At 44.8% G+C, this 23,563-nt stretch overlaps 1 protein-coding gene and 1 long non-coding RNA gene across 3 annotated transcripts in view; one reads left to right on the top strand and one right to left on the bottom strand.

Annotated features, from left to right (window-relative positions):
• Window positions 1-23,250, top strand: part of IKBKB (inhibitor of nuclear factor kappa B kinase subunit beta) — a 28,989-nt gene extending 5,739 nt beyond the window's left edge. The window contains exons 6-22 of one of the 2 annotated variants that reach the window (XM_083456610.1): window positions 1,586-1,674; window positions 2,327-2,416; window positions 3,215-3,339; window positions 8,294-8,401; window positions 9,903-10,032; window positions 11,311-11,505; window positions 12,020-12,134; window positions 13,629-13,752; window positions 14,582-14,733; window positions 15,620-15,681; window positions 17,754-17,863; window positions 19,510-19,559; window positions 20,276-20,375; window positions 20,563-20,710; window positions 21,110-21,237; window positions 22,629-22,719; window positions 23,008-23,250. In XM_083456610.1, the coding sequence (XP_083312736.1) occupies window positions 1,586-1,674; window positions 2,327-2,416; window positions 3,215-3,339; window positions 8,294-8,401; window positions 9,903-10,032; window positions 11,311-11,505; window positions 12,020-12,134; window positions 13,629-13,752; window positions 14,582-14,733; window positions 15,620-15,681; window positions 17,754-17,863; window positions 19,510-19,559; window positions 20,276-20,375; window positions 20,563-20,710; window positions 21,110-21,237; window positions 22,629-22,719; window positions 23,008-23,079 (1,889 nt within the window). In that variant the 3' untranslated portion in view covers window positions 23,080-23,250. The remainder of the gene's footprint in view (window positions 1-1,585; window positions 1,675-2,326; window positions 2,417-3,214; window positions 3,340-8,293; window positions 8,402-9,902; window positions 10,033-11,310; window positions 11,506-12,019; window positions 12,135-13,628; window positions 13,753-14,581; window positions 14,734-15,619; window positions 15,682-17,753; window positions 17,864-19,509; window positions 19,560-20,275; window positions 20,376-20,562; window positions 20,711-21,109; window positions 21,238-22,628; window positions 22,720-23,007) is intronic. The other variant, XM_083456611.1, reaches the window with a different exon arrangement.
• LOC310685069 lies at window positions 14,724-17,747 on the bottom strand. Its single transcript, XR_014515045.1, has 2 exons — window positions 16,098-17,747; window positions 14,724-14,992 (listed from the first exon to the last, which is right to left on the bottom strand). It is a non-coding gene; the product is annotated as an uncharacterized lncRNA (long non-coding RNA).
• Window positions 23,251-23,563: the final 313 nt, after the last annotated feature.

A 23,563-nucleotide genomic window follows, 5' to 3' on the forward strand; every position in this document is an offset into this window, starting at 1 on the left:
AGTGGAATTAAGGATGTGGGTGGCGCTGTGGGCTAAACCACAGAGCCTAGGACTTGACGATCAGAAGGTCGGCGGTTTGAATCCCCGCGACGGGGTGAGCTCCCGTTGCTTGGTCCCTGCTCCTGCCAACCTAGCAGTTCAAAACCACATCAAAGTGCAAGTATATAATAGGTACCGCTCCGGCGGGAAGGTAAATAATAATAATAATAATAATAATAATAATAATAATAATAATAATATCTTTATTGTCATTGCCCCCTTCGGGGACAACGAAATTACTTGGCTGCTCCATAAAAACACTAATTAAAAAAATATAGTAAAATACAGCAAGGAGATTTGATGACTTTCAAAGTCCGGGCTTCCCATTCAGGGCCGAGATCGCTCTGGAGAAGAAGCTGTTCTTAAGACGGCTTGTTCTTGTCTTCATCGTCCTGTATCTCCGTCCCGACGGCAAGAGCTCGAAGAGACAGTGACCAGGATGTGATGGATCTTTTACTATGTCCAGTGCCTTCCTATGGCACCTTGTGGCATAAATCTGCTCTAAGGTGGAGAGTGGGCAGCCAACAATGCTCTCTGTGCGCGTTTCTGTGCGCTGCTCTGGTTCGCCAGAAATGGCTTAGTCATGCTGGCCGCATGACCCGGAAGCTGTATGCCGGCTCCCTTGGCCAGTCGGTCACGACTGGACCTAATGGTCAGGGGTCCCTTTACCTTTACCTTAAGGACAGCATAGTGAGATACAAACACCTGTCAGGGAACAAGCACACTGAAATGAACAGGTGTGTGCAAGAACTCCTCATTTCAATGAGGATTTGGTGCCCCCTGGGTGATGTGGTTGCAGATGCCTATCAGATTTTATGTCTTGGGTACTATCTCATCTTTTGAATATGTCCTTATCAAAAAAAAGTATGTTCTCATACATGCAAGAGCTTTTTCTTCTATCCCTTGGCTAGAGCAGGAGTTAGAAATCAGGGCAGGGCAAAACAGATTCTCAGGAGAAATGTGCTCTAGCAGCTGCTCTGGGTGGGCCCAGCTGTTAGGCTACTGCACCCTGTGCTTGTGTCTTCTGGCTGCTGCACGCGAACTCTGCTGCTCTACTTCTAATGACAGACGCTGCACTTCTGGTGCTCTGAGCAGGGCCAGATTGAGGTTTGATGAGGCCCTAAGCTACTGGAGGTAATGGGGCCCTTTATATGTCCAGCTGTCCTTTGTCAAAAATAAATTGCTGCTGTTTTTTGTGTTGAATATATGCTATATGGTAATTTATGGACCTAATAGGTATCTAAAGCCATTTGCCACTCTTGCTGTATGTAGGTTTTATTTTATTTGTTTTTTACCTTATATTTTGGAAATGCACACCCAGGCTTTTCCCCTTTAATTTTTTGGGGGCCTCCAAGAGAGTGGGGCCCTAAGCTATAGCTTGTTTAGCTTATACGTAAATCCAGCACTGGCTCTGAGCCTTTACAGTGCTGCTGCTGCTTTTCTGAGTTAACAACAGAATGCACTAATTGATTCATACGGCTAGATTTTGGTGATGACAATACATTCCTCTCTCTTTCCCTCTTTCTCCACCCCCCTTCTGTCTCAGCCTCTGCTCTCAGATACCTTCACGAGAACAGGATCATCCATAGAGACCTGAAACCAGAAAACATTGTCCTTCAACAAGGAAAAGAGAGGGTGGGTGATGCTCTTCTGTTCAGCTTCCCCACCTGTCACCACTAACGCAGGGTGCTGGGCAGAGTTGTATCCCTCCTGCCAAAGGCGCTGTTTGAGAAGACTCGGTGAATAGGGGTTGGGTGTCCTTCGGCTAAGATACTGATCTAGCCTATTTACTTACAAAAGAAAAGACTAAACTGGCTGGAGGTTTGTAGTGATGTGAGTTGCTTTCCTGCAGCATGTTCTGGTGGTCTTGCTCAAATCACTTTGAATTTGTTGATGTGCAGACATCCCTTTGCAGCACAGCTGCTCTCTGGTTGTGGCACTCTGGTGTGAATCTTGGGGTCTGGTATATGGTGGGCTGTGGCAGGTTGGTCCTGCTTTTCCGTTTGGGAAAGTTGTCGGCTGTAGGGCTTAGTCCCGTTCAGCTCTGAAGGGCTGGCTGTTTTTTTGGAACCCTCTCCAGACTTGATCACACTACTTAACAATACTTTCGCAGTCCTCGATTCTTCCAAGCACAGAGATAGGATGAATGGGATATTGTGCTGGGTCCAGAGCTGACCCAACTCTGTGCTTGTGCTATATATTTATCAGCCATTTCGGTGTTGTTTTTTGCCAAAGCTCTCAGGTTCTAGTTCTGTTTACCACAACTGCCCTCTCTGCTTTCTCTCAGCTAATACACAAGATCATTGATTTGGGGTATGCCAAAGAGCTGGATCAAGGCAGCCTTTGCACTTCCTTCGTTGGGACACTGCAGTATCTGGTAAGGATTTGCAAGTGCAAATAGCGTGCTTGCACCCAGGAGGGCACAATTAGGCAGGAGGAGTGGAAGCAGCACATTAAAGGCGGCAGCAAATGGATGGGAAGCTGAGCTGTTAGGAACCAGGAAGCCAAAGCCAGTATCCCGAAGAAGCATTTCAAATGAGTTGCAAAAATGTTGCTTTCCTGGGTCCAACCAAGGGTCCATCTGGACACTTCTAAGTGGGACAAGGGAGGTGATGGCCTTTCAGTACTGTTTGTCCCCAGGATCTGATCCTTGGAGGTATATTGCCTCTCTATACATGGCAGTTCCATTTCGCTCTCTTGGCCAGGAGCCAGTGACAGACCTTGAACCGATAGGAACCCATTTTTATACTGTAAACCGCCCTGTGATCCTTGGATAAAGGGTGATATATAAATGTAATTAATAAGAATAGGGTTTTTGTGTGTTTTTTACAAAAAAAAAAATCTATCGCCGCATCTTGTGTTAGTGAATTCCACAACAGATTTACATTGTGTCATGGAGCCCTTCCTGTCCTTAGTCCTCAACCTAGCCATTGCTGTTTTAAAATTTATTTAAAATGCTATTTTAAATAAAATCTGTCTTAAGGAAGTAGAGGGAAGGGATCATATCTCAAGTTCTGCCTTGGTTCGAGGGAGCCTTTTTAGGAAGCTGGGGCTTGTGGGGTGTAGGATTGCATTCCACCTAGGAGTGAGTCTCATTGGACTCAAAGGGGTTTGCTTCTAAGTAGACAGGTAAAGGATTGCACTGCTAGCCTTTTCCTGCTTCTCAATGTTTCAGGCCCCGGAACTTCTGGAGCAGCAGAAATACACAGTGACTGTGGATTACTGGAGCTTTGGCACATTGGCCTTTGAGTGTATCACAGGCTTCCGACCTTTTCTGCCCTCCTGGCAGCCAGTGCAATGGTGAGTAACTCTGGCTCCATTGTGAGGTTCTTAGGAAATGTCCTTTTCACTTGAAAACTGAGAATACAACAGTTAGTATTTTTCTTGGCAGGGAGGTGAGAGGAGGATTTGATGCTGATCAGGGTGAGCTGTAAGAAATAACTTAATAATTTCTATGTTGTTGTTGTTTAGTCGTTTAGTCGTGTCCGACTCTTCGTGACCCCATGGACCAGAGCACGCCAGGCACGTCTGTCTTCCACTGCCTCCCACAGTTTGGTCAGACTCATGTTTGTAGCTTCGTGAACAGTGTCCAACCATCTCGTCCTCTGTCGTCCCCTTCTCCTTGTGCCCTCCATCTTTCCCAACATCAGGGTCTTTTCCAGGGAGTCTTCTCTTCTCATGAGGTGGCCAAAGTATTGGAGTCTCAGCTTCACGATCTGTCCTTCCAGTGAGCACTCAGGGCTGATTTCCTTCAGAATGGAGAGGTTTGATCTTCTTGCAGTCCATGGGACTCTCCAGAGTCTCCTCCAGCACCATAATTCAAAAGCATCAATTCTTCGGCGATCAGCCTTCTTTATGGTTCAGCTCTCACTTCCATACATTACTACTGGGAAAACCATGGCTTTTACTATACGGACCTTTGTTGGCAAGGTGATGTCTCTGCTTTTAAAGATGTTGTCTAGGTTTGCCATCGCCTTTCTCCCAAGGAGCAGGCATCTTTTAATTTCGTGGCTGCTGTCACCATCTGCAGTGATCATGGAGCCCAAGAAAGTAAAATCTCTCCCTGCCTCCATTTCTTCCCCTTCTATTTGCCAGGAGGTGATGGGACCAGTGGCCATGATCTTCGTTTTTTTGATGTTGAGCTTCAGACCATATTTTGCACTCTCCTCTTTCACCCTCATTAAAAGGTTCTTTAATTCCTCCTCGCTTTCTGCCATCAAGGTTGTGTCATCTGCATATCTGAGGTTGTTGATATTTCTTCCAGCGATCTTAATTCTGGCTAGGGATTCATCCAGCCCAGCCTTTCGCATGATGAATTCTGCATATAAGTTAAACAAGCAGGGAGACAATATACAGCCTTGTCGTACTCCTTTCCCAATTTTGAACCAGTCAGTTCTTCCATATCCAGTTCTAACTGTAGCTTCTTGTCCCACATAGAGATTTCTCAGGAGACAGATGAGGTGATCCGGCACTCCCATTTCTTTAAGAACTTGCCATAGTTTGCTGTGATCGATACAGTCAAAGGCTTTTGCATAGTCAATGAAGCAGAAGTAGATGTCTTTCTGGAATTCTCTAGCTTTCTCCATAATCCAGTGCATGTTTGCAATTTGGTCTCTGGTTCCTCTGCCCCTTCGAAATCCAGCTTGCACTTCTGGGAGCTCTCGGTCCACATACTGCTTAAGCCTGCCTTGTATAATTTTAAGCATAACCTTGCTAGCGTGTGAAATGAGTGCAATTGTGCGGTAGTTTGAGCATTCTTTGGCACTGCCCTTCTTTGGGATTGGGATGTAGACTGATCTTCTCCAATCCTCTGGCCACTGCTGAGTTTTCCAAATTTGCTGGCATATTGAGTGTAGCACCTTAACAGCATCATCTTTTAAAATTTTAAATAGTTCAGCTGGAATATCATCACTTCCACTGGCCTTGTTATTAGCAGTGCTTTCTAAGGCCCATTTGACTTCACTCTCCAGGATGTCTGGCTCAAGGTCAGCAACCACGCTACCTGGGGTGTACGAGACATCCATATCTTTCTGGTATAATTCCTCTGTGTATTCTTGCCACCTCTTCTTGATGTCTTCTGCTTCTGTTAGGTCCTTACCACTTTTGTCTTTTATTATGGCAATCTTTGTACGAAATGTTCCTTTCATATCTCCAATTTTCTTGAACAGATCTCTGGTTTTTCCCATTCTATTGTTTTCCTCTATTTCTTTGCATTGCTCGTTTAAGAAAGCCTTCTTGTCTGTCCTTGCTATTTTTTGGAAATCTGCATTCAATTTCCTGTATCTTTCACTATCTCCCTTGCATTTTGCTTGCCTTCTCTCCCCCGCTATTTGTAAGGCCTCGTTGGACAGCCACTTTGCTTTCTTGCATTTCCTTTTCATTGGGATGGTTTTTGTTGCTGCCTCCTGTATAATGTTATGAGCCTCCATCCATAGTTCTTCAGGCACTCTGTCCACCAAATATAAATCCTTAAACCTGTTCCTCACTTCCACTGCGTATTCATAAGGGATTTGACTTAGATTGTATCTTACCGGCCCAGTGGTTTTTCCTACTTTCTTCAGTTTAAGCTTGAATTTTGCTATAAGAAGCTGATGATCTGAGCCACAGTCAGCTCCAGGTCATGTTTTTGCTGACTGTATAGAGCTTCTTCATCTTTGGCTGCAGAGAATATAGTCAATCTGATTTCGATGCTGCCCATCTGGTGATGTCCATGTGTAGAGTTGTCTCTTGTGTTGTTGGAAAAGAGTGTTTGTGATGACCAGCTTGTTCTCTTGACAGAACTCTATTAGCCTTTGCCCTGCTTCGTTTTGAACTCCAAGGCCAAACTTGCCAGTTGTTCCTTTTATCTCTTGACTCCCTACTTTAGCATTCCAATCCCCTATAATGAGAAGAACATCCTTCTTTGGTGTCATTTCTAGAAGGTGTTGTAAGTCTTCATAGAATTGGTCAGTTTCAGTTTCTTCAGCACCAGTGGTTGGTGCATAAACTTGGATTACTGTGATGTTAAAAGGTCTGCCTTTGATTTGTATCGAGATCATTCTATCATTTTTGAAATTGCATCCCAGTACAGCTTTTGCAACTCTTTTGTTAACTATGAGGGCCACTCCATTTCTTTTATGGGATTCTTTTTTTTTTTTTATGGGATTCTTGCCCACAGTAGTAGATATGATGGTCATCCGAACTGAATTTGCCCATTCCCGTCCATTTTAGTTCACTGATGCCCAGGATGTCAATATTTATTCTTGCCATGTCATCTTTGACCACATCCAACTTACCCAGGTTCATGGTTCTTACATTCCAGGTTCCTAGGCAATAATTTTCTTTACGGCATTGGACTTTCCTTTCGCTTCCAGGCATATCCGCAACTGAGCGTCCTTTCGGCTTTGGCCCAGCCGCTTCATCAGCTCTGGATCTACTTGTACTTGTCCTCTGCTCTTCCTCAGTAGCATGTTGGACGCCTTCCGACACGAGGGGCTCATCTTCCAGCGTCATAGCTTTTATATGCCTGTTGTCTTTGTCCATGGAGTTTTCTTGGCAGGGATATTGGAGTGGCTTGCCGGTTCCTCCTCCAGGTGGATCACGTTTGGTCAAAACTCTCCACTATGACCTGTTCATCTTGGGTGCCCTGCTCGGCATAGTTCATAGCTTCTCTGAGTTCTTCAAGCCCCTTCGCCACGGCAAGGCAGTGATCCATGAAGGGGAATAATTTCTATAGCTGTGTATAAAAAGAGGCACATTTTGCATCTGAGAGGTGAGCCTGGCTCCAGCTTCAAATAACATGTCTTGGCAGCAACCAAGATTTCCTCACCTGTTTGGCTATCCTGCCTGTCTCTGGTGGATGTCTTCTTTCTTCTTGCCATACTGGTTTTATTCACTATTACATTTGCGACTTCTGATTTAAACTGTGGCCCTCCAGGTGCCATTGGAGGCAGGAGCTGGTGGGAGTTATAGTTCAACAGCACCTGGAGGACCACGGGTTCCCCATCCATGGTTTAAATGTATAATTGTACAATCATATGGTGTCTGATTAAAAACAAAACAAAATCCAAACAGTCTTAGTTTTTTAAGCTGAAAATCTACTCCAGAGGCTGGAGAGAAGGGTGTTCATTATGTCGCAGGTGCCAAGCCAGGTGGTCTTCTGCAAAGCACCATCGGCTTCAGACGGAGAGAACTTTTCCTCCAGTTCTTAGACACAGTCCTCACAGACAATTCTCTGTGTGGTAATGAGTGTGATTAGATGTCTTTATTTCATTAACGCACCGACTGTTTGATTGTAACAAAACCTTGAAGTGGTTTCCAAAAATAAAACATCGCAATTGTCAATAAAAGACCGCTGAAAATAGATATTTAGAAAACATTCAGAACTACTGAAAATCAACAGTAATCTAAAAACAGATTAAAACACATGTAGGTTTTACGTGTCTGGATGGCTTGATGAAAAAAATGTTTGAAGCAGGTGCTGGAAGAAGTGCAGTGAAGACACCTGCCTGGTGCCAGGAGGCAGGAGCGGCAGACTCTCAAGTGCGCCACACAAAAATGCGGAATGGATATTATTTGGTAGCTGCAGCAGTGCTAGTTCTGCAGATCAGAGCAGTCAAGTGGGCACATGAAGGGTCAGGCAATCCCACGAGTAAACGGGCGCCGAGCTGTTAAGGGCTTTATATTCTAAGAGTGACACATTGAACTTGGCCCAGTAGCAAATGGGCACTCAGTGCAGACTTCTGAGCAGAGCTGTACTATTTTGACAAGGCCTCGTTCCTGTCAACAATTGTGCCACAGCATTCTGAAATAATTGCAGCTTCCTCATCACCACATAGAGTGCCCTGTAGTGATCCAATCTGGAAGACGCCACTGCTTGGGCTTCTGGGGTCAAGGTATGGCTTAGCGTGACCAGAAAGGGCTTGGGGAGCTCTGGGCTCTTGCACTCCCTCCCATCTCCTCTGGAGTGGCCACAAGGGGCAGTCTGAAAGCTTCTGCTTCCATTTTAGCTTCACCACAGCTTGCCTTTTCTTCCAGGCAAATTGGTTAATGTTTAGTATGGCTGGTTGAGGTAAGCCATCCTCATAAACTCTGGTTTGATGCTGGCATGTTTCAGTTAACCAATTTGTGTGGGTTTGGATGACACTGCAAACTGTGATTAATTTAAAATGGAATCAAAAGCTCCTAAATTCTTCCTCTGCTGTATCAAAAGGCCTTGGTGCAGTTGTAAGGGTAAGCTAAAGTCTGAACCAGCCCAATGTGTGCTTCTTCTTAGGCATGCAAAAGTCCGGCAGAAAAGTGAGCTGGATATTGTTGTCTATGAAGACTTGTCGGGAGAAGTGAAATTTTCTAGCAAGCTGCCACACCCCAACAATCTGAACTGGTAAGGAACGACTGACACCTCAAGGGAAACTCGGTTGCCCATTTTGCAGGCTGGCTGGGACTTGTTTCTGGTTCTGCAACTCTCAAATCACAGTTATGAACTGACAGCAATTCATGCAAATGAGTTGTTGTTAAGAAACTTCCACTGCTTATTTTATGACTGGTCAACCAGGACTTGAGGAATGTATTTAGAGCCAAAAAAGGTGAATGCTATTCTATACAGAAGTATAGTGTCCAGATCAAGGGAAATAATAGTCCCACTTGTCCACACCTGGAATACTGTGTCCAATTCTGGGCACCACAATTTAAGAAGGATGTTGACAAGCTGGAACATGTGCAGAGAAAGGTGACCAAGATGATCCAGGGTCTGGAAACCAAGCCTTATGAAGAACGGTTGAAGGAGCTGGGTATGTTCAGCCTGAAAAAGAGGAGACTGAGAGGAGACATGATAGGAAGAAGAGTTGGCTTATTTATTGTAGTTCAGTCTTGCCCTCCCTCTAAGTGGCTCAGAGTGAGGTTCTGTTCCCTGTGGGGCAAGTTAGGTGAGTGAATGTTTTGTCCAAGGCCATCCATTGAGTCTTGTAGCTAAGCAGAGGTTTTAACTTGGGTTTTCCTTGCTCCGAACCCCACACCTACCTATTTTTCGCCCTATAGGACGCACTGGCCCATAGGACGCACTTACATTTTTTTTTGGGGGGGGGGGAATAAAGGGGGGGGGATTATTTTTCCCCCCAGCCCCAAAGAGCAAAGAAGCCATGACAGTGAGCGGGATGGATCCCGCTCGCTTTCCTGGCTTCATTTTTAGCCTTGGGGCTGGGGGTCTGGGAGCGAAGGTGAGGTTGTGCAACCTCGCCATCGCTCCCGGAGCTTGCGGGGCTGGGGGCAGGGGAAGCCCGAGCTTCCCCCAACCCCAGCCCCCAGAACGGGTCCGAGAGCGATGGCGAAGCTGCGCGCAGCTTCGCCTTCGCTCCCGGAGCTTGCCAGGTTGGGGGGATAGCTTCCTGAAGCCTGGAGAGTGAGAGGGGTCAGTGCGCGCTGACCCCTCTTGCCCTCCAGGCTTCAGCAAAAGCCTGCATTCGCCCCATAGGACGCACACACATTTCCCCATCATTTTTGGAGGGGAAGTGCGTCCTATAGGGCAAAACATACGGTAGCAATTTATGCAGCAACCAACAACAATTATAATTAAAACATACCACCATCAATGCATACTTTCATTTTTTGAATAACATTTGTAGGGGGAAAGGATCTCTGCCCCAAAAAGCTTACTAGTTAATTTGAGGGAATTGGGGAGGCGGGGGTCACATGGGATCCATCCTGTTGTTAAGGGTCCCGTGAATGGAAGCCCTGGAGAGAGAATAGCAACTCTGCAGAATATGTTATGTCTCTTAAACATAGCTTTTAGGACTCTTCTCTGCAGAAAAGATGTTTGACTCATCCCCCTGCACCCCACCTCAGCATTTTCTTCATCCCGGTGCTTTCTTTTTCCTGCTTTCCTTCAGTGTTCTGGCTGAGCGGCTGGAGAAATGGCTGCAGCTGATGCTCCAATGGCATGCGCGGCAGAGAGGCACTGACCCCACATACGGCCCCAATGGTTGTTTCAAGGCTTTGGATGATATATTGAATTTAAAAGTAAGTGCCTGTAGATTTCGCTTTATTTCCTTTAGATGTGACATTGCAGAAAATAGGGAATAATCTAAAGTGGTTTATTGGAGCAGTTGTGGTACAGAAACTTCTCTTGCTGCAAAATGGGTGCCAGGAGTTCTGGACACGGGGCACCACTTTCGTGCCAGTTGCAGTGGCTGTTGCTGCACTCCCCATTTGAAGAGCTGATGTTAACATTTAAGGCCATAAATGGTTTGGAGCTGAATTACTGAAAGAATTCCCACTCCTGTAAAACCCCCTGGTCAAAGTCTATGCTTGAGGTCCTCCTTGTGTGTCGATTTGGCTGGTTGCTGAGCATGCAAGACAAGGTCAGGGCCTTGCAGAACTTTATTCCCCTTAATATTCACTTTGCTCCTTCAGTGTTGGCACTCAGGGAGGCCCTAAAAGCTTTTCGTTTTACTCTTGCCTTTCCTTCACAAAATTTTGGTGATTCAGTTTCCCTCATGCCTTATTTTTGTCTGTATCCATTCAGTGTTTCAAATTCCGCCTGAAGCTCTATTATTATCTACGTCACTTGGTGTGAGCTTGATACAGTATATAGCGTACTATATAATTGCTCAAATAAATTATATGTGTACGCATTTTCTGTTTTTCTGAAAGGTAATGATATTTTTATTTACTCAGTGCCACCAATTAGCTAAACTGACAAGTTTTTATTAACTTTTAAAAATTTATTTGTTGAGAGAGTTGCATTACTGTATTCAGTATATTATATTACAGAGTAATGTATCAAATATTAGGTTTGTTTTTGTTTTTACTGTGCAATACGTTTATCAGAGATTTTCTTTGGAAAGAGGCATGACAAATATTTAAATATAGATAAGTGTGAAAACATTTTAGTGGCAGTTTCACACCTTTGCTGAAGTAGGTTTGAAATTTCCCTATAAGCCACTTAGTGGCCAAAGATACATTTAGTTTTCTGGCTGATGCAGAGAAAGGGAGAGAAACTAGTCATGTAGATTAATACATGGTGCTGTTCTCCACCTGGTTGCACCGCCTCAGAATGCAACTGGGAAACGGCTTGTTTGGGCCAAAAAAATTCCCTATGCATGGAGTCCCAGAATCTGAATTGCTTTGAAGCAGAATTTACCCCTGCCGATTATCCTTTCTTTTACTCTGGCAGAGAGGGTGGTTTTGCTCTCGGTGGCCTTTATTTCTGGACAAATTCTCAAACTGGAGCAAGTTGGGATGTGTCCTGTACTGGTTCCAGATTCTCTCTGTTTTGGGGGGTTTTTTCTTTTGCAGCTGGTGCAGATCCTAGACATGGTAACGGGCACTGTGCACGTGTATCCGCTGGCAGAGGACGAGACCTTGCAGAGTGTGAAAGCCAAGATCCAGGCAGATACCGGCATCCCAGAGCAGGAGCAGGAGCTGCTTCAGGAAGGAGGGTTGGCATTATTTTCTGAGAAACCAGCCACTCAGTATCTGGCTGACATCAAGGTGTGTCCAATAACATTTTCACCCATGGGTACCAAATTAGCTCCTGTTGCTTTTGGAATACTCCCAGCTAGTGAAATTTCAGTTTTGTCCTTTACCTTCACTACAAAGCCTTGGAAGGAATTGCCATTGTTTTAAAGGGATGGGGAGTGCAGAAGCAGGGGAATGGAGCCCCCTTTTTGGTTGAGAGTAAATTTGTGAGCAAAGGGAACCACTCAAGGAAAGACAACAAGGGAAACAGAAGAGGCTTGAGGGATGAGGAACAGGACTTGTGTAGCAATGAATGAGGTACTAATTTTCTCATTGTATTAAAAACCCTGCATCTTTTCCCTACATAATGTTATTTCTTTCAGATAGAACATTTGGGAGAATGACTTTGAGTGACTCCTTTGGAGAACTAGCTATTAATATCCTATTTCTGTTGGCCGCTCTTAGTCTTTTGGATAGGGCATGATTGTAGGAGGTGTTTCCAAGTAATAGGCCCACAATAAGGGATTCATGCTTCTTTTCCTTGCAGCTAAATGATGCCACAGTTGCTGACACAGGCCTCTTCTTCCTGTTTGACAACCGAAAAGTTACCTACAGGCCTCAGATCTCTCCCCGACCTCATCCAGAAAGCATTAACAGTATTCGTAAGAACCTTTTCTGTGTTTTGGTGCTACTTGGGGGGACGGACAATTAATTGTTTTCAGGTGAATATATAGTGAGCAATACTTGCTGCCTTTGTGACTGATTGGAAATATCTGTGCTTACAAAAATAATAATCCAAATTCTGCTTCAAGAAACGTGTAACATGTACAAATTAAGCACCTTGTTTTATTTGCTATATTTATAAAAAGCCGCCCAATATATCATTCTCTATTCTGGTTACAACATAAAATGATAAAATACAGTTGAAAATGAAGTATCATAAAATAACCATTTATGGCATAAAAACTTCCAGCATATAGTTTTATATTTCCTTACCTGGCATGACTGAGGAGGGGCAGTGAGCACTCCTCCAGCCACTAGAAGTCCTCATACAGCTGAGGTCTTCTCTGGCTGGTGAGATTCTTCCTGGTTTTGCCTACACACTTTCAAGCTTATCTCTGCAACCGTATGGGCTAGGAACTTAGTTTATTTATTTTTTTTAAGAACTCGGGACACCATACTATGACAATTCAGATTTCTGTACATACATGAATTTCAGAATACATACCACACTGAACACAAGGCGACACGGTGGCAGCCTCTAGATGTGTCATTCCACAATTTCTGTATTACACGCTTTTCATCATAGGAAATATATTTTTGTATATTTTCTTAGCTACCTGGTGAGCTAGTTTAGCCTAAGGAGGATTGGCTTGCCCAAAGCCACCAATGATCTTCCTGGCTAAGGGGGAATTTGAAGCTGAGTCTTTCACTCCCCAAGAAAAGGAGTGATTTTTTCTAAAGCGCACAGACCCATGACGGATGTGAGCCCCAAGCTCAGCTTGGTTTTTTGAAACATCGTTTATATCGATCAGTAAGACTGAGATAACAAATTAATTCAGCCCCTGATGTTTTTACTGCAGAAGTTGGAATGAACTGAAAGAGTCAGGAAATGCTGGCAAGAGAAGGAGCTTTTGGAATTCCTTGCCTGTGTAGACAAAGTTAGTTACCGTTTCTCAAAACCTAATGGACACTTGTAAGTTGTGTGATGACAGGCAGGTGGACTGTGTAACACACAGACTACGGATGGTCTCTCATTCATTGGTTGTGTCTGCATCTCCTGGGAGATGAGCCAACAGGTGGGCATTTTTGCCACTGATGTCTGTGGCAGCGGTAGAACCCACGCCTATGATTGACTAGATTAATTATTCGGTTCACCATGCAGGCAGGGGCTGAAAGAGGCAAGTCAGGGAGTAGTTTTGGCTTGCTGGTTGCAGAACTGAGGATTTGACTTGACTCCTGAGAGAGCTTTTTGTAGCATCCAGCTAATTAAGAGACCAGTCAAGTCCTGGGATAGCCTGAAAAAGTCCAAACATATTCTAATTTTGTAGAAACCAGCACTTGGCATGTAAAGCATACAAAATCCTAATTGTGGGTTTGGGTTTCCCCACTTGTGTCCCTCTTCCCTGTCGATCCTTCTCTTCTTTCTTCTGCAGTTCAAGATCCAAAGAAGAACCTTTCCTTCCTCCAGCTGCGCAAAGTGTGGGGGCAGGTCTGGCATACCATCCGAAGACTGAATGAGGACTTCCACCAGCTCCAGCACGGGCAGCGGGCAGCCATGTGCGTGATGGGATCCTGCCACCTTTGGGGCTGCCACTGGGCTCAGACCTCGCAGCCTAAGTGAAGTCTGCACCACAAAGGAAATGTTCCCTGTTCTTTGCCCAGAGACGCTTCAGTTCCAAAGCCTTAAACGTTTTTGCAAATTTGCATTATATTTATTTGGCCAATTGATTTTTCTTATGCTAGCCCAGGGTGAGGGGGGGCAGAGAGTCTGGGGCTATGGCTGGAAGGCCTGCCTTCTGAAACCTCAAGAGGGCTCCCAGGTGTTGTTCTGCTTATGCTTGTAGTTCTTGGGGCTGGAAGCCTTGCTTTAAAAAGGAAAGGAGAAACACGGAAATTACCAAGGGGCTAATTTTTTGCCCTCAGTAACCACATTTGTGTACCCCAGCTGTGTGGATTGCATGCCACTCTAAATACAGGTTATATGAAATAGGCTCCTGCTTGGCTCCTCTTTGGCTTTTTCTGTGCCGAGGTTTTATTGACCAAGGCTTTTTGCATTTTTAGTTTAATCTGGACTGTAGATGTTTGATGCTGTCTCTGTTGCTGTTTTTTTTCTTGGCTGGTTTTTTATTGCTTTTTGTTGGTTTATATTATTATACGCTGCAGTGTTAGCAAGCCACCCCAGGAATATTTATAGACAGACAGTCATATAAATTTACAGTACTGTCTTTGAGACTGAGACAGAACTACTGGTTAAAAGGTGCGCCATGTCATTGTGCTGACGCTGGGTGGGGATGATGGCTGTGGAGCCCAAGCAAAGGGGAGCAGACAAGGTCTGGTCAGCTGGGCCTCCAAGGGGCCAACTCTTTCTTTCTGCCTGGCTTTGTAGGAGGAACCTTCTGCGCCACAACAGTACCCTTTCCAAGATGAAGAACACGATGGCCTCCCTATCGCAGCAGCTGAAGGCAAAGCTGGACTTCTTCAAAGCCAGTATCCAGATTGACTTGGAGAAGTACAATGAGCAAACTGAATTTGGAATCAGTGAGTTTGGCTGTTTTTAATGATAGGAAAGCAGTTGCTAGGACAGACCTCTTCCCTGGGTTTTGTTTGCCTTGATGCCAGGTCATGCTCCCTACAGTATCACATTTTGCGCTTCTTCCTCGACTGGACCACCAGAGACTGCTAAGACATGATAGCAAGTCTGAATCCTTCCCCAGGCCAGAAAGCATGGGCTGGGCGACAGCAGGTTAGGCTAAACTTCTCCTTCTTCATCTGCCAGGATATTTTTGTGCAGGGAATTCTTGGAGGGAGAGAGAATTTAAACAACAGAATTTTAATAGTGCTTATTTGCTTTATATGCTTAAGAAATTATGTTTATCTTCGTGTCTGTACTATTGCATAGCTTGGCGTTGGTTGAGGAAAGCGGTTCCTGGCCTGCTCTCCACCCCCCACCCCCGCATCCTGTGCCCCATGTGCCCCCACCCCATTTTCAATGTCTGATGAGAATCTGAATACTCCTGGACAGCTCCCTGCTTTCACAAGCTTTTCTTTTGTCTGTGGTGCCTCAAAGGCTTCCTGCTGACTTCTAGGACAGCCTTTGATCTTGGACTTCGCACCTTTATTATATTGCATGTCAGAGCTCTCTAATCACCTCCTCCTCAGTGTGTACAGCAACAGACCCCTTCAGTCCTAGCTCAGGTTAGAAAAGGGTTCCTGTAAAAATGAGTTGTTCTGCAATGTAGTGCCTCTTTTCAGTAAACCATGTCTTGCATCAGCCCTGCCCTAAATTCCCATATTCGCCCATCAGACTGGTTTTCACCAGCCACAGCATCTAATGTTTATGGTGACTCCTTGAGAAGGCTCAAAGGGATACTTTTGCTGATCTAGGAAGGGTCTCTTGAAAACCAGAGCTCTTTTCTTTTTACAGCTTCTGAGAAACTGCTGCTTGCATGGAAGGAAATGGAGCAGACTGTGGAGCTCTGTGGGCGGGTAGGCTTGGACTTTTTTATCTTTTGTTTTGCTTGGATGAGTGTTTTGCTGTGCTCTCTTACAGGATGCTTAGAGTTACCAGGCCATAACCTGTAAGGTGGCTGGGATCAATTTCTTGGCAATCCTGTCTGAATTGTTGGACTTTGGGAAGCATTAATGGACGGGGAATAAACCCAAGATGTTCCTTGTTTCTTTCAGAGCTTGTGGGCAAGGGGTAGAAAATTAGCTGGAGATTAACAGAGTTGTGTGGTCACAGGAGGAGAAAGGATAAGAGGACCAGTAACAATAAACAATAACAAGTACTTGAGAGCAGAGGTGGGCAGAGGCTAGATCTCTGAGTGATTTGCAGTAAACCAGAACACATTTCTGACTCTCAGTTGCTTAACCATGGCAGCAGCAAAATGACTCTCCCCTACCTGTCCTAAATTATACTGCTGAAATGAAAACCTTTTGAGGCAAGCAGCTTTGATATGAAAATAGCTTGGGGAGGGCCTGGAGCTCAATGGTAGAGGATCTATTTTGTATGCCAAAGGTTCAGATCCAATCTCGAATAGCATCTCTGGCTAGGGCTGGCAGAGAACCCTGTCCCAAACCCTCAAGAGTCACTGCCATCCACAGTGTAGATAGCAGGCAGTATAGACTGTGAGCTCCATCCTGTTCTGGAACATACAGTAAATTCCTGAGCTCAGAATTCTCTTCATTGTGCATATTTTGCATCAGGTTCTGGTTGGTGGATCTTGGTCTTCTAGTCACAAGCAAAGTGGATCCCCAAGCCTGATGTCTCCCCACCCCTGCTTTAAAGTGTTCCAAGTATCTTTTAAAAACCTTGTCTTGGTGATCCTTGTACCAGCCCTGTAATTGCATATGGTATTGCACCCATATGGTTGATGGAGAGCTGAAGCTGAGAGTGAGGGCTTAGCAAAGGCCACTGACGAGGACTGTGTTACAAGTGACTTAACAGGGAAAGCAATGAATAAACTGTGATAACTATCTGTTAAAAATAAGCAATATAAAAATGTAACTCTTTCAGCCAAACCACTTAAAATAGTCATTAGAACTAGCTCAGTCACATCCCCCAAGCTGCTGAAGTTTGGCTAGGTCTTTTTATGGGCCATTGTGATGGTTGTGATATGTTCTTTTTGGCTCTTTTTCTGGTAAGGTATTTAGAGAGACTTTTGAAACAAACAGCTAAATCCAAATAATAATCACAATCACAATTAAAACTGATCTGGCTAAAAAGATACCCAACAGCAATAAGACCTTAAACAACATTCCAGATCATGAGCCTGGCATCTTAAAGATGTTAATGTGGAGGCCAGATGAGCCTCTTTGCAGAGGGCAAGCCATAAGAGGAAGGCCAGAATGCAAATTTCCTTCTTGTCAGCACCTGCTGTGCTTTTGCAAGAGGAGCACACAGGTGAGAAGTGCTAGGTTTAGGTACTAAAATTATGCCAACACCATTGTCTGTCTTGCTGGCTTCAGAGGTAGAACTTCAAGTATTGTCAAAAGGCTCTGAAAATTATACCTTCCAGTGTGTTGGCCAAAAGCTAACAGTGTGGCAACAAAACATCTGTATATTTGTTTGTTTCACTTGGTTGGTTGGCTTTGGAATTTGTTTCCCCTGGATGGATCTTAGGCAGCCTTCACTAACCTGGCACTCTCCAGATGTTTTGGACTACAATTCCCATCAACCCCCAATAGCATGGCTGTCATGGCTGGGGCTGACGGCAGTTGGAGCCCAAAATATTTGGAGGGTGCCAGATCAGTGAAGGCTGCTCTTGAGGAGTCAGCAGGTGGGCTCAATACTGCAATCCCCTCACAACACCAGCTCTGGCTGTGAATTTTGAGTCAATGGCAGAAGGCAGAGCGCAGGTGCCTGATATTAAAAGGGCATTTCCTCCAGCCTCCTTGGGCATGATACCACTGGCTCATTGCTAGCCTGGGATTGTTTAAGACTGGCTGGAAAGAGTTGGGTTACCTGCAGCCTAAGCTACTGGAAATAATGTCTTGCAACATGACCAAACCATTCCTGGTTTGCTGTCCTTTCCTTGTCCCCTCCTCTGTCTCCCAAGGAGGAGGACGTTGAGCAGCTGGTGAAGAAGACGATGGCCCTACAGACAGATATTGTGGACCTGCAGAGAATCCCACAGGGCCCAAAACAAGGGAGCTCTCTGGATGCCCTGTAAGTAGTTGCTTGTGGTGCTTTTGGTTGTTTTAGCCCTTTCCTAAATACCATTTTCTCCAGTATCCACCATCCTGGGGCAGCATAAAATCACCTCCTTTGTTTGATAGACATGTACCCTGGGAAGAGGTCAGATACGCATGTGTAACACGTCAAACATGATAGCTTTTATTTGGGTTTCCCTATATTTAAAGGACAGCATAGGAAACTTAGAAAGTTCAGCACACCTAAAGTCACGGAATCCAGTGGCACAGCACTTACATATACCTATTTAAAAATTTGATTTTTAGTTTTTTTGGTGCTTACCTTTCTCTAGGTTGCACTTATAGCCAACCCGGCCAGGTCTGATCCAGCCCCACAAGCAAATGTTTATGCCCCCTGCCCATCAAGACTCCACCAATTTTGTCGGTGGTGGCAGAAAAGAAAAAATTAAGGTACACACCATGCTGGAGTGGGTGGCACAGCTTAAACCTCTCTGCGCTGCCCAGGCCCCAGTAGCCTGATGACTATGGGAGGCAAATTGCCCCTTCCACAGCCATCAGAGCAGCCATTTGATGAGCTGGGAGGGGCCATCACTTTCGCCTCCTCATCTGATCCGCAGGGATCAGCAGATTTGGGGGGGGGGGTTGTGTGCCCTACAAATGTGGGTGGTGCCCACGCCAACACACAACATAGCCAGGTTGAAAAGGCTGGTGCAACTTATCCAAATCTGGAAGGCAACAGGCTGGGGGAGGCTAATCTAATCTCTCACCCTCCATTGTATACATTCAGCAGAGTCTCATCTGAACTCTACCATTCCAGGCTGCAGATAGCTCCATGCACCAAAAAACCAGCAACAGCTTATCATGAAGAAGACTGGCCAGAACTTTTCTTCTTGCCTAGTCTTTCTAGTTACATGTGTGCAGGGGGAGCAATCAAAGAGCACCCTCCTGGTCACTTGGAGTGGCAATGTTTAGGGATAGGTTTTCCACTTTATTCTAAGAAATGTATAGCTGAACCTTGTACTGGCTAAGGAAATTTGCATTTTAGATTAAGAATCTTCTGGGTCTTGTTAATCCTTGGGATTAAATCTAAACTGGCAAATGAACAGCAGATCTGTATTTACTCCACTGAGAGGCTGCAAGATCATATGGCACAGAATTTGAGTTGCTCCTTGTTCCCCCTCCATCTCCATACTGAAGAGTGCCATTGTCAAGAAGAGAGGGGCAGGAGAGGCACTGAGGGAAATCATGTCAAAAGAAAGGCTGGTGTAGTTATGGTGTTAGTATTCTGTTTGTTCTTTTAAGTTGTTGTTAAATGATGTTTTTATAGTAATTTTATTTTGTAAATAATTTAAATAAGTGGAGCATTGAACTGTAGCCAAATGGGATTTACGGGAGAGAAGGGCAAGATGCACAGGGGCTGTGCTCGAAGTTACCATTGCAACTTAAGAGTGCTTTACCAGTTGTAATGTGTGTAAGTCCCTAGGATTCTCACTTCTTACAGAAGGGTAACAGGCTAAGAGAGCAATTTTTGCCCAGAGCCACGCAGAAGGTGTTGAACCATGCTGAGCACTCAGTTGGTCTGAACATGGTGTTGGGTGGGGTGGGCTTGCTTCTACACTCACGACCGCTGGAGAAAATTTGTCTTTCCTGTTTCTTTTATAGAGAGGGACAAGCAAAGGACTTGTACCAGAGACTGAGAGAAAAGCCAAGAGGTAAAAAAAGCCTTTGTAGCATAGGAATCTTGTTGCCGCATGATCTGTTCCAAAGGAAACTGACTACAGCTGGGCACAGGAGAGGACTTGCCGCAAGACCATGTGCTAGCACTGCTTTCTCATCTCACCATTTCCCCAACCTTGTGCTCCTTGACAGTGCTGTGGAGATGCATGTTTACAATCCCCGTTCTTTTAGCATCAACATCCCCCACCCATCTCCTTTGAGACTTCTGTAGTACAAAACACAACACAGAATAGTGTGTTACTAATAATGAGAAGATTGTTACCCCTTAACATGCTTTTGCCCCACTTTTTTGTGGACATGGTGAGGGATGAATACTAAAGAGCAGTGACTTGCATTCTGGCAACCACTTCAATAGCATTTGGTATTCCATTCACATTTCACTCTGCTGAACTAGCTGTTACCAGTTGGCTCCAAGTTTTACTGAGCAATGTTGAAGAATGCCGCCAAATATAGAGCGGTGATTTTAATCTGCATTAGTGGCAGTGATGCCAAATCCAGAGAGTGGTATTAATTTATACCGGAATAGATCCAATCTTGCTGAAGCTGTTCAAGGGTTTTAATTCTTTTGCCTGTTGCCCAACAGTCACAGCAATGGGGGCTGTTTCCTTTCTTATGTCTTTGAGGAGCTTTCTCGCCCCTGCCCCCACCCTCTGCCTAACATGCCACTTGATTCTGCACACTTTTTGTCTAGACCAAAGGACTAGCGGAGACAGCCAAGAAGTCGTGAGGCTACTTCTGCAAGCAATCCAGACCTTTGAAAAGAAAGTCGGCCTCCTTTATGCTCAGCTCAGGTAGGACACCCAAACACCCACTGTAGTGAGGTTGTCCTGGTTACTGGGAATAAAGTTGAAGTGGGGGAATACTGTTTAGTGGAACTCTGCCATTGTCCCACACCTCTCAGAGTTCTCTGTCTCTCCCCCTCTCCTTGTGCTAGTAGAGCTGATGACACGTGATTAGAAGGCTATCTCTTCTTTACAGTAAAACAGTTGTCTGCAAGCAAAAGGCACTGGAGTTATTTCCGAAAGTGGATGAGGTGATGAGCCTGATGAATGAGGATGAGAAAATGGTTGTTGAGCTTCAGGATAAACGGCAGAAAGAGCTGTGGAACCTGTTAAAAATTGCCTGTGTGAGTAAAGTGGAAGATATTTTTCTGGTTAGGAACATCAGATCCATCTGGCGAAGATCAAGTAGAATTAACTGTGCCCACGGCTCCCTCCCAACTCTCAAAATCTTCTGAGAACCCTTTCCCCATCATCTTGCCTGCTAAGAAACCAGTGGGCTTCACAAATTCTGAGGGCTCTAGGCCAGACTTGTTGGGCCTCACGTTAACTGGGTGTATAACCCTAGAGCATGCCCCGTCCTTTCCTGTTGCTGCCCCCTGCATTGTGAACTTTGTATTACTGATATTCTTCAGGGATCCTGACAGCTGTTTGGAAATCACTGGCAGCAATGCCTTTAAATGAAAATAGCGTATTTATTCATATTGCATGTAGAAAGCTTGATCTGTGTTCTTCCTCTCCTGCAGAGCAAGGTGCGTGGGCCTGTCAGTGGGAGCCCAGACAGCATAAGCGCATCACGCCTTAGTAATCCTGGTCAACTCTCATTGCAGGTTCCAGCCCTGCACAGTAATTTACAGGATCCTGGGATTAAAAGGTAAAATTTAAGGCAATGGTTTGCTCTCATAGCTATTGGTTACCTCTGCACTGGTCTTCAGCAGGTGGTTTGGGACCACTAGTGTGTCACAGCCTGATCCAGAATGCGGCAGCTAGACTGGTGACTGGGAGCAGCCACCGAGACCACATAACACCGGTCTTGAAAGACCTACATTGGCTCCCAGCATGTTTCCGAGGACAATTCAAAGTGTTGGTGCTGACCATTAAAGCCCTAAACGGCCTCGGCCCTGTATACCTGAAGGAGTGTCTCCACCCCCATCGTTCCGCCCGGACACTGAGGTCCAGGGCCGAGGGCCTTCTGACGGTTCCCTTGCTGCGAGAAGCTAAGCTACAGGGAACCAGGCAGAGGGCCTTCTCAGTGGTGGCTCCCGCCCTGTGGAACGCCCTCCCACCAAATGTCAAAGAGAAAAACAACTACCAGACTTTTAGAAGACACCTGAAGGTAGCTCTGTTTAGGGAAGCTTTTAATGTTTAATAGACTATTGTATTTTAATATTCTGTTGGAAGCCGCCCAGAGTGGCTGGGGAAACCCAGCCAGATGGGCGGGGTATAAAAATAAATTATTATTATTATTATTATTATTATTATTATTATTATTATTATCCACAGTGGGTCATAACAAGGGCAGCAGCCCCATGCAAATATATGGTAGAAGAGTAAGAATTGGGTCCCCAACTGCATGTTTGGATTAAAAGTGGGTACTGGGTCTGAAAAGATTGAAGGTACCTGTTCTGCATTACCCTTTTGTCTGCAGTTAGTTGAACTGGGTAATACTTTCCCTTGCTGTTTCCCTTGCACACGCAAGTTGTGTTGCATTTTTGTATGTTACATATGTGCTGTAACTCGTAGGCAATACTCGTCACAGGTTACCTTGACACCGGTGATGGATACTCATGACAGAAGAAAGGTGTGTGACTGGTAGCATGCTTGGTTGGAGCTGGCTGACTTCACAAGGAAATACTTTACTGGCTTCCGATAACATTCTCAAAGACAAACAGATTCATTCCTCTGTTCAGCATTGCAATGTACATGCTTTATTTCAAGCAAGGAATGAATTATTTTTAAAACATGCACTGTATCACTAGTTACCCTTTTTATTATCTGTTCTCAGCCAAAGGGAGCAAACTTTACATTTCCTTTGAAGAACACCCCTTTAGTCACACAGCAGACTGTAAACTGAGGGCAGTTAAAGCAGTTTGTGATTCACTTTTTAAAAACAAAACAACAAAAATAGGTTCCCACTAGCCTAGTGAAGGCATGAAGCAGCTCTGCTAATCCTGGCAAAAGTATGCCGTGATGAAAAAATGGACCTTCTTTATGCCAGTTCCTTTTATTGTGATATTCTTAAAAATCTTCTCTGATTTGTTTTAGTGAGGAGTTACTGATGGAATCTCGAAGTCTCTGCAATCAGCTAGAGAATGTGATGCACCACACAATGAAGGATCAAGAGCACAGCTTTATGGTAACATCTTATGTTTTCTGTTGTAAAGTGACTGGGGCGAGGGGAGCGGAGAGACTGATGCTTTGCCAGTACAGTCGCTGCAGGTCAGTTTGAAAGTGGGTGGCCTTCCCCATATGATAGCACCAATAACTTGTTTCTAGCCAGCGAGAAAGCACTCTTACTTAGACTAGCTTATAGTCACACAAGAGAGGATTTAACCTGAGCTGAAAAATACTTTGGAGGGAATTGGACAGGAAGCCACAGTTTTTATGAATGAGGTGTCTCAATAAGCACTTGTTTTGTTTTTAGGCTCTGGACTGGAGTTGGTTGAAACTTCAAGAGGAAGAAAGAGGAAAAGGCCTAGAACAAACCCAGATGTGAAAAGGGCCACTATTAAATCGCTTAAAACCTAACATTTTAAAAGTTGGTAGCCTGCTATGAATGGAGGCTGCTATCCTTGTTGAGAAATCTATGCCTATTGCCCACTGACTGATTGTATTCATTTTTTACTCTTAATCATCTGTATATATAAAATATACTGTTTGTGAACTATGTTTGAGTGTAAATTCTCTCTAGACCTCCCTAAAGCGTAAATTGCCCCCTCTAGCCATTTCCCACTTGGTATTTATTAAACCTCTGACTTGGAAGCAAACTTAGAAGCACCAGTTTTAGAAATAGCATACACGCAGGATATGGGTCAGTATGCACCATTACAGATCAGGATAGCCATTCAGGGAGGCTTGCCTCTTCCACTAGTACCGTAAGTTGGTCTCTGCAATTAGCTTTGAACTTAATGGTCACCAGGTAGGGGTAACCAGCTTTGTTCCAGCGATGCTGACTTCAAAGGACCCCATACCTTGCAAGT

This window comes from Podarcis tiliguerta (genome assembly GCF_965153285.1).
Source record: "Podarcis tiliguerta genome assembly, chromosome: 8".
NCBI lineage: Eukaryota > Metazoa > Chordata > Lepidosauria > Squamata > Lacertidae > Podarcis > Podarcis tiliguerta.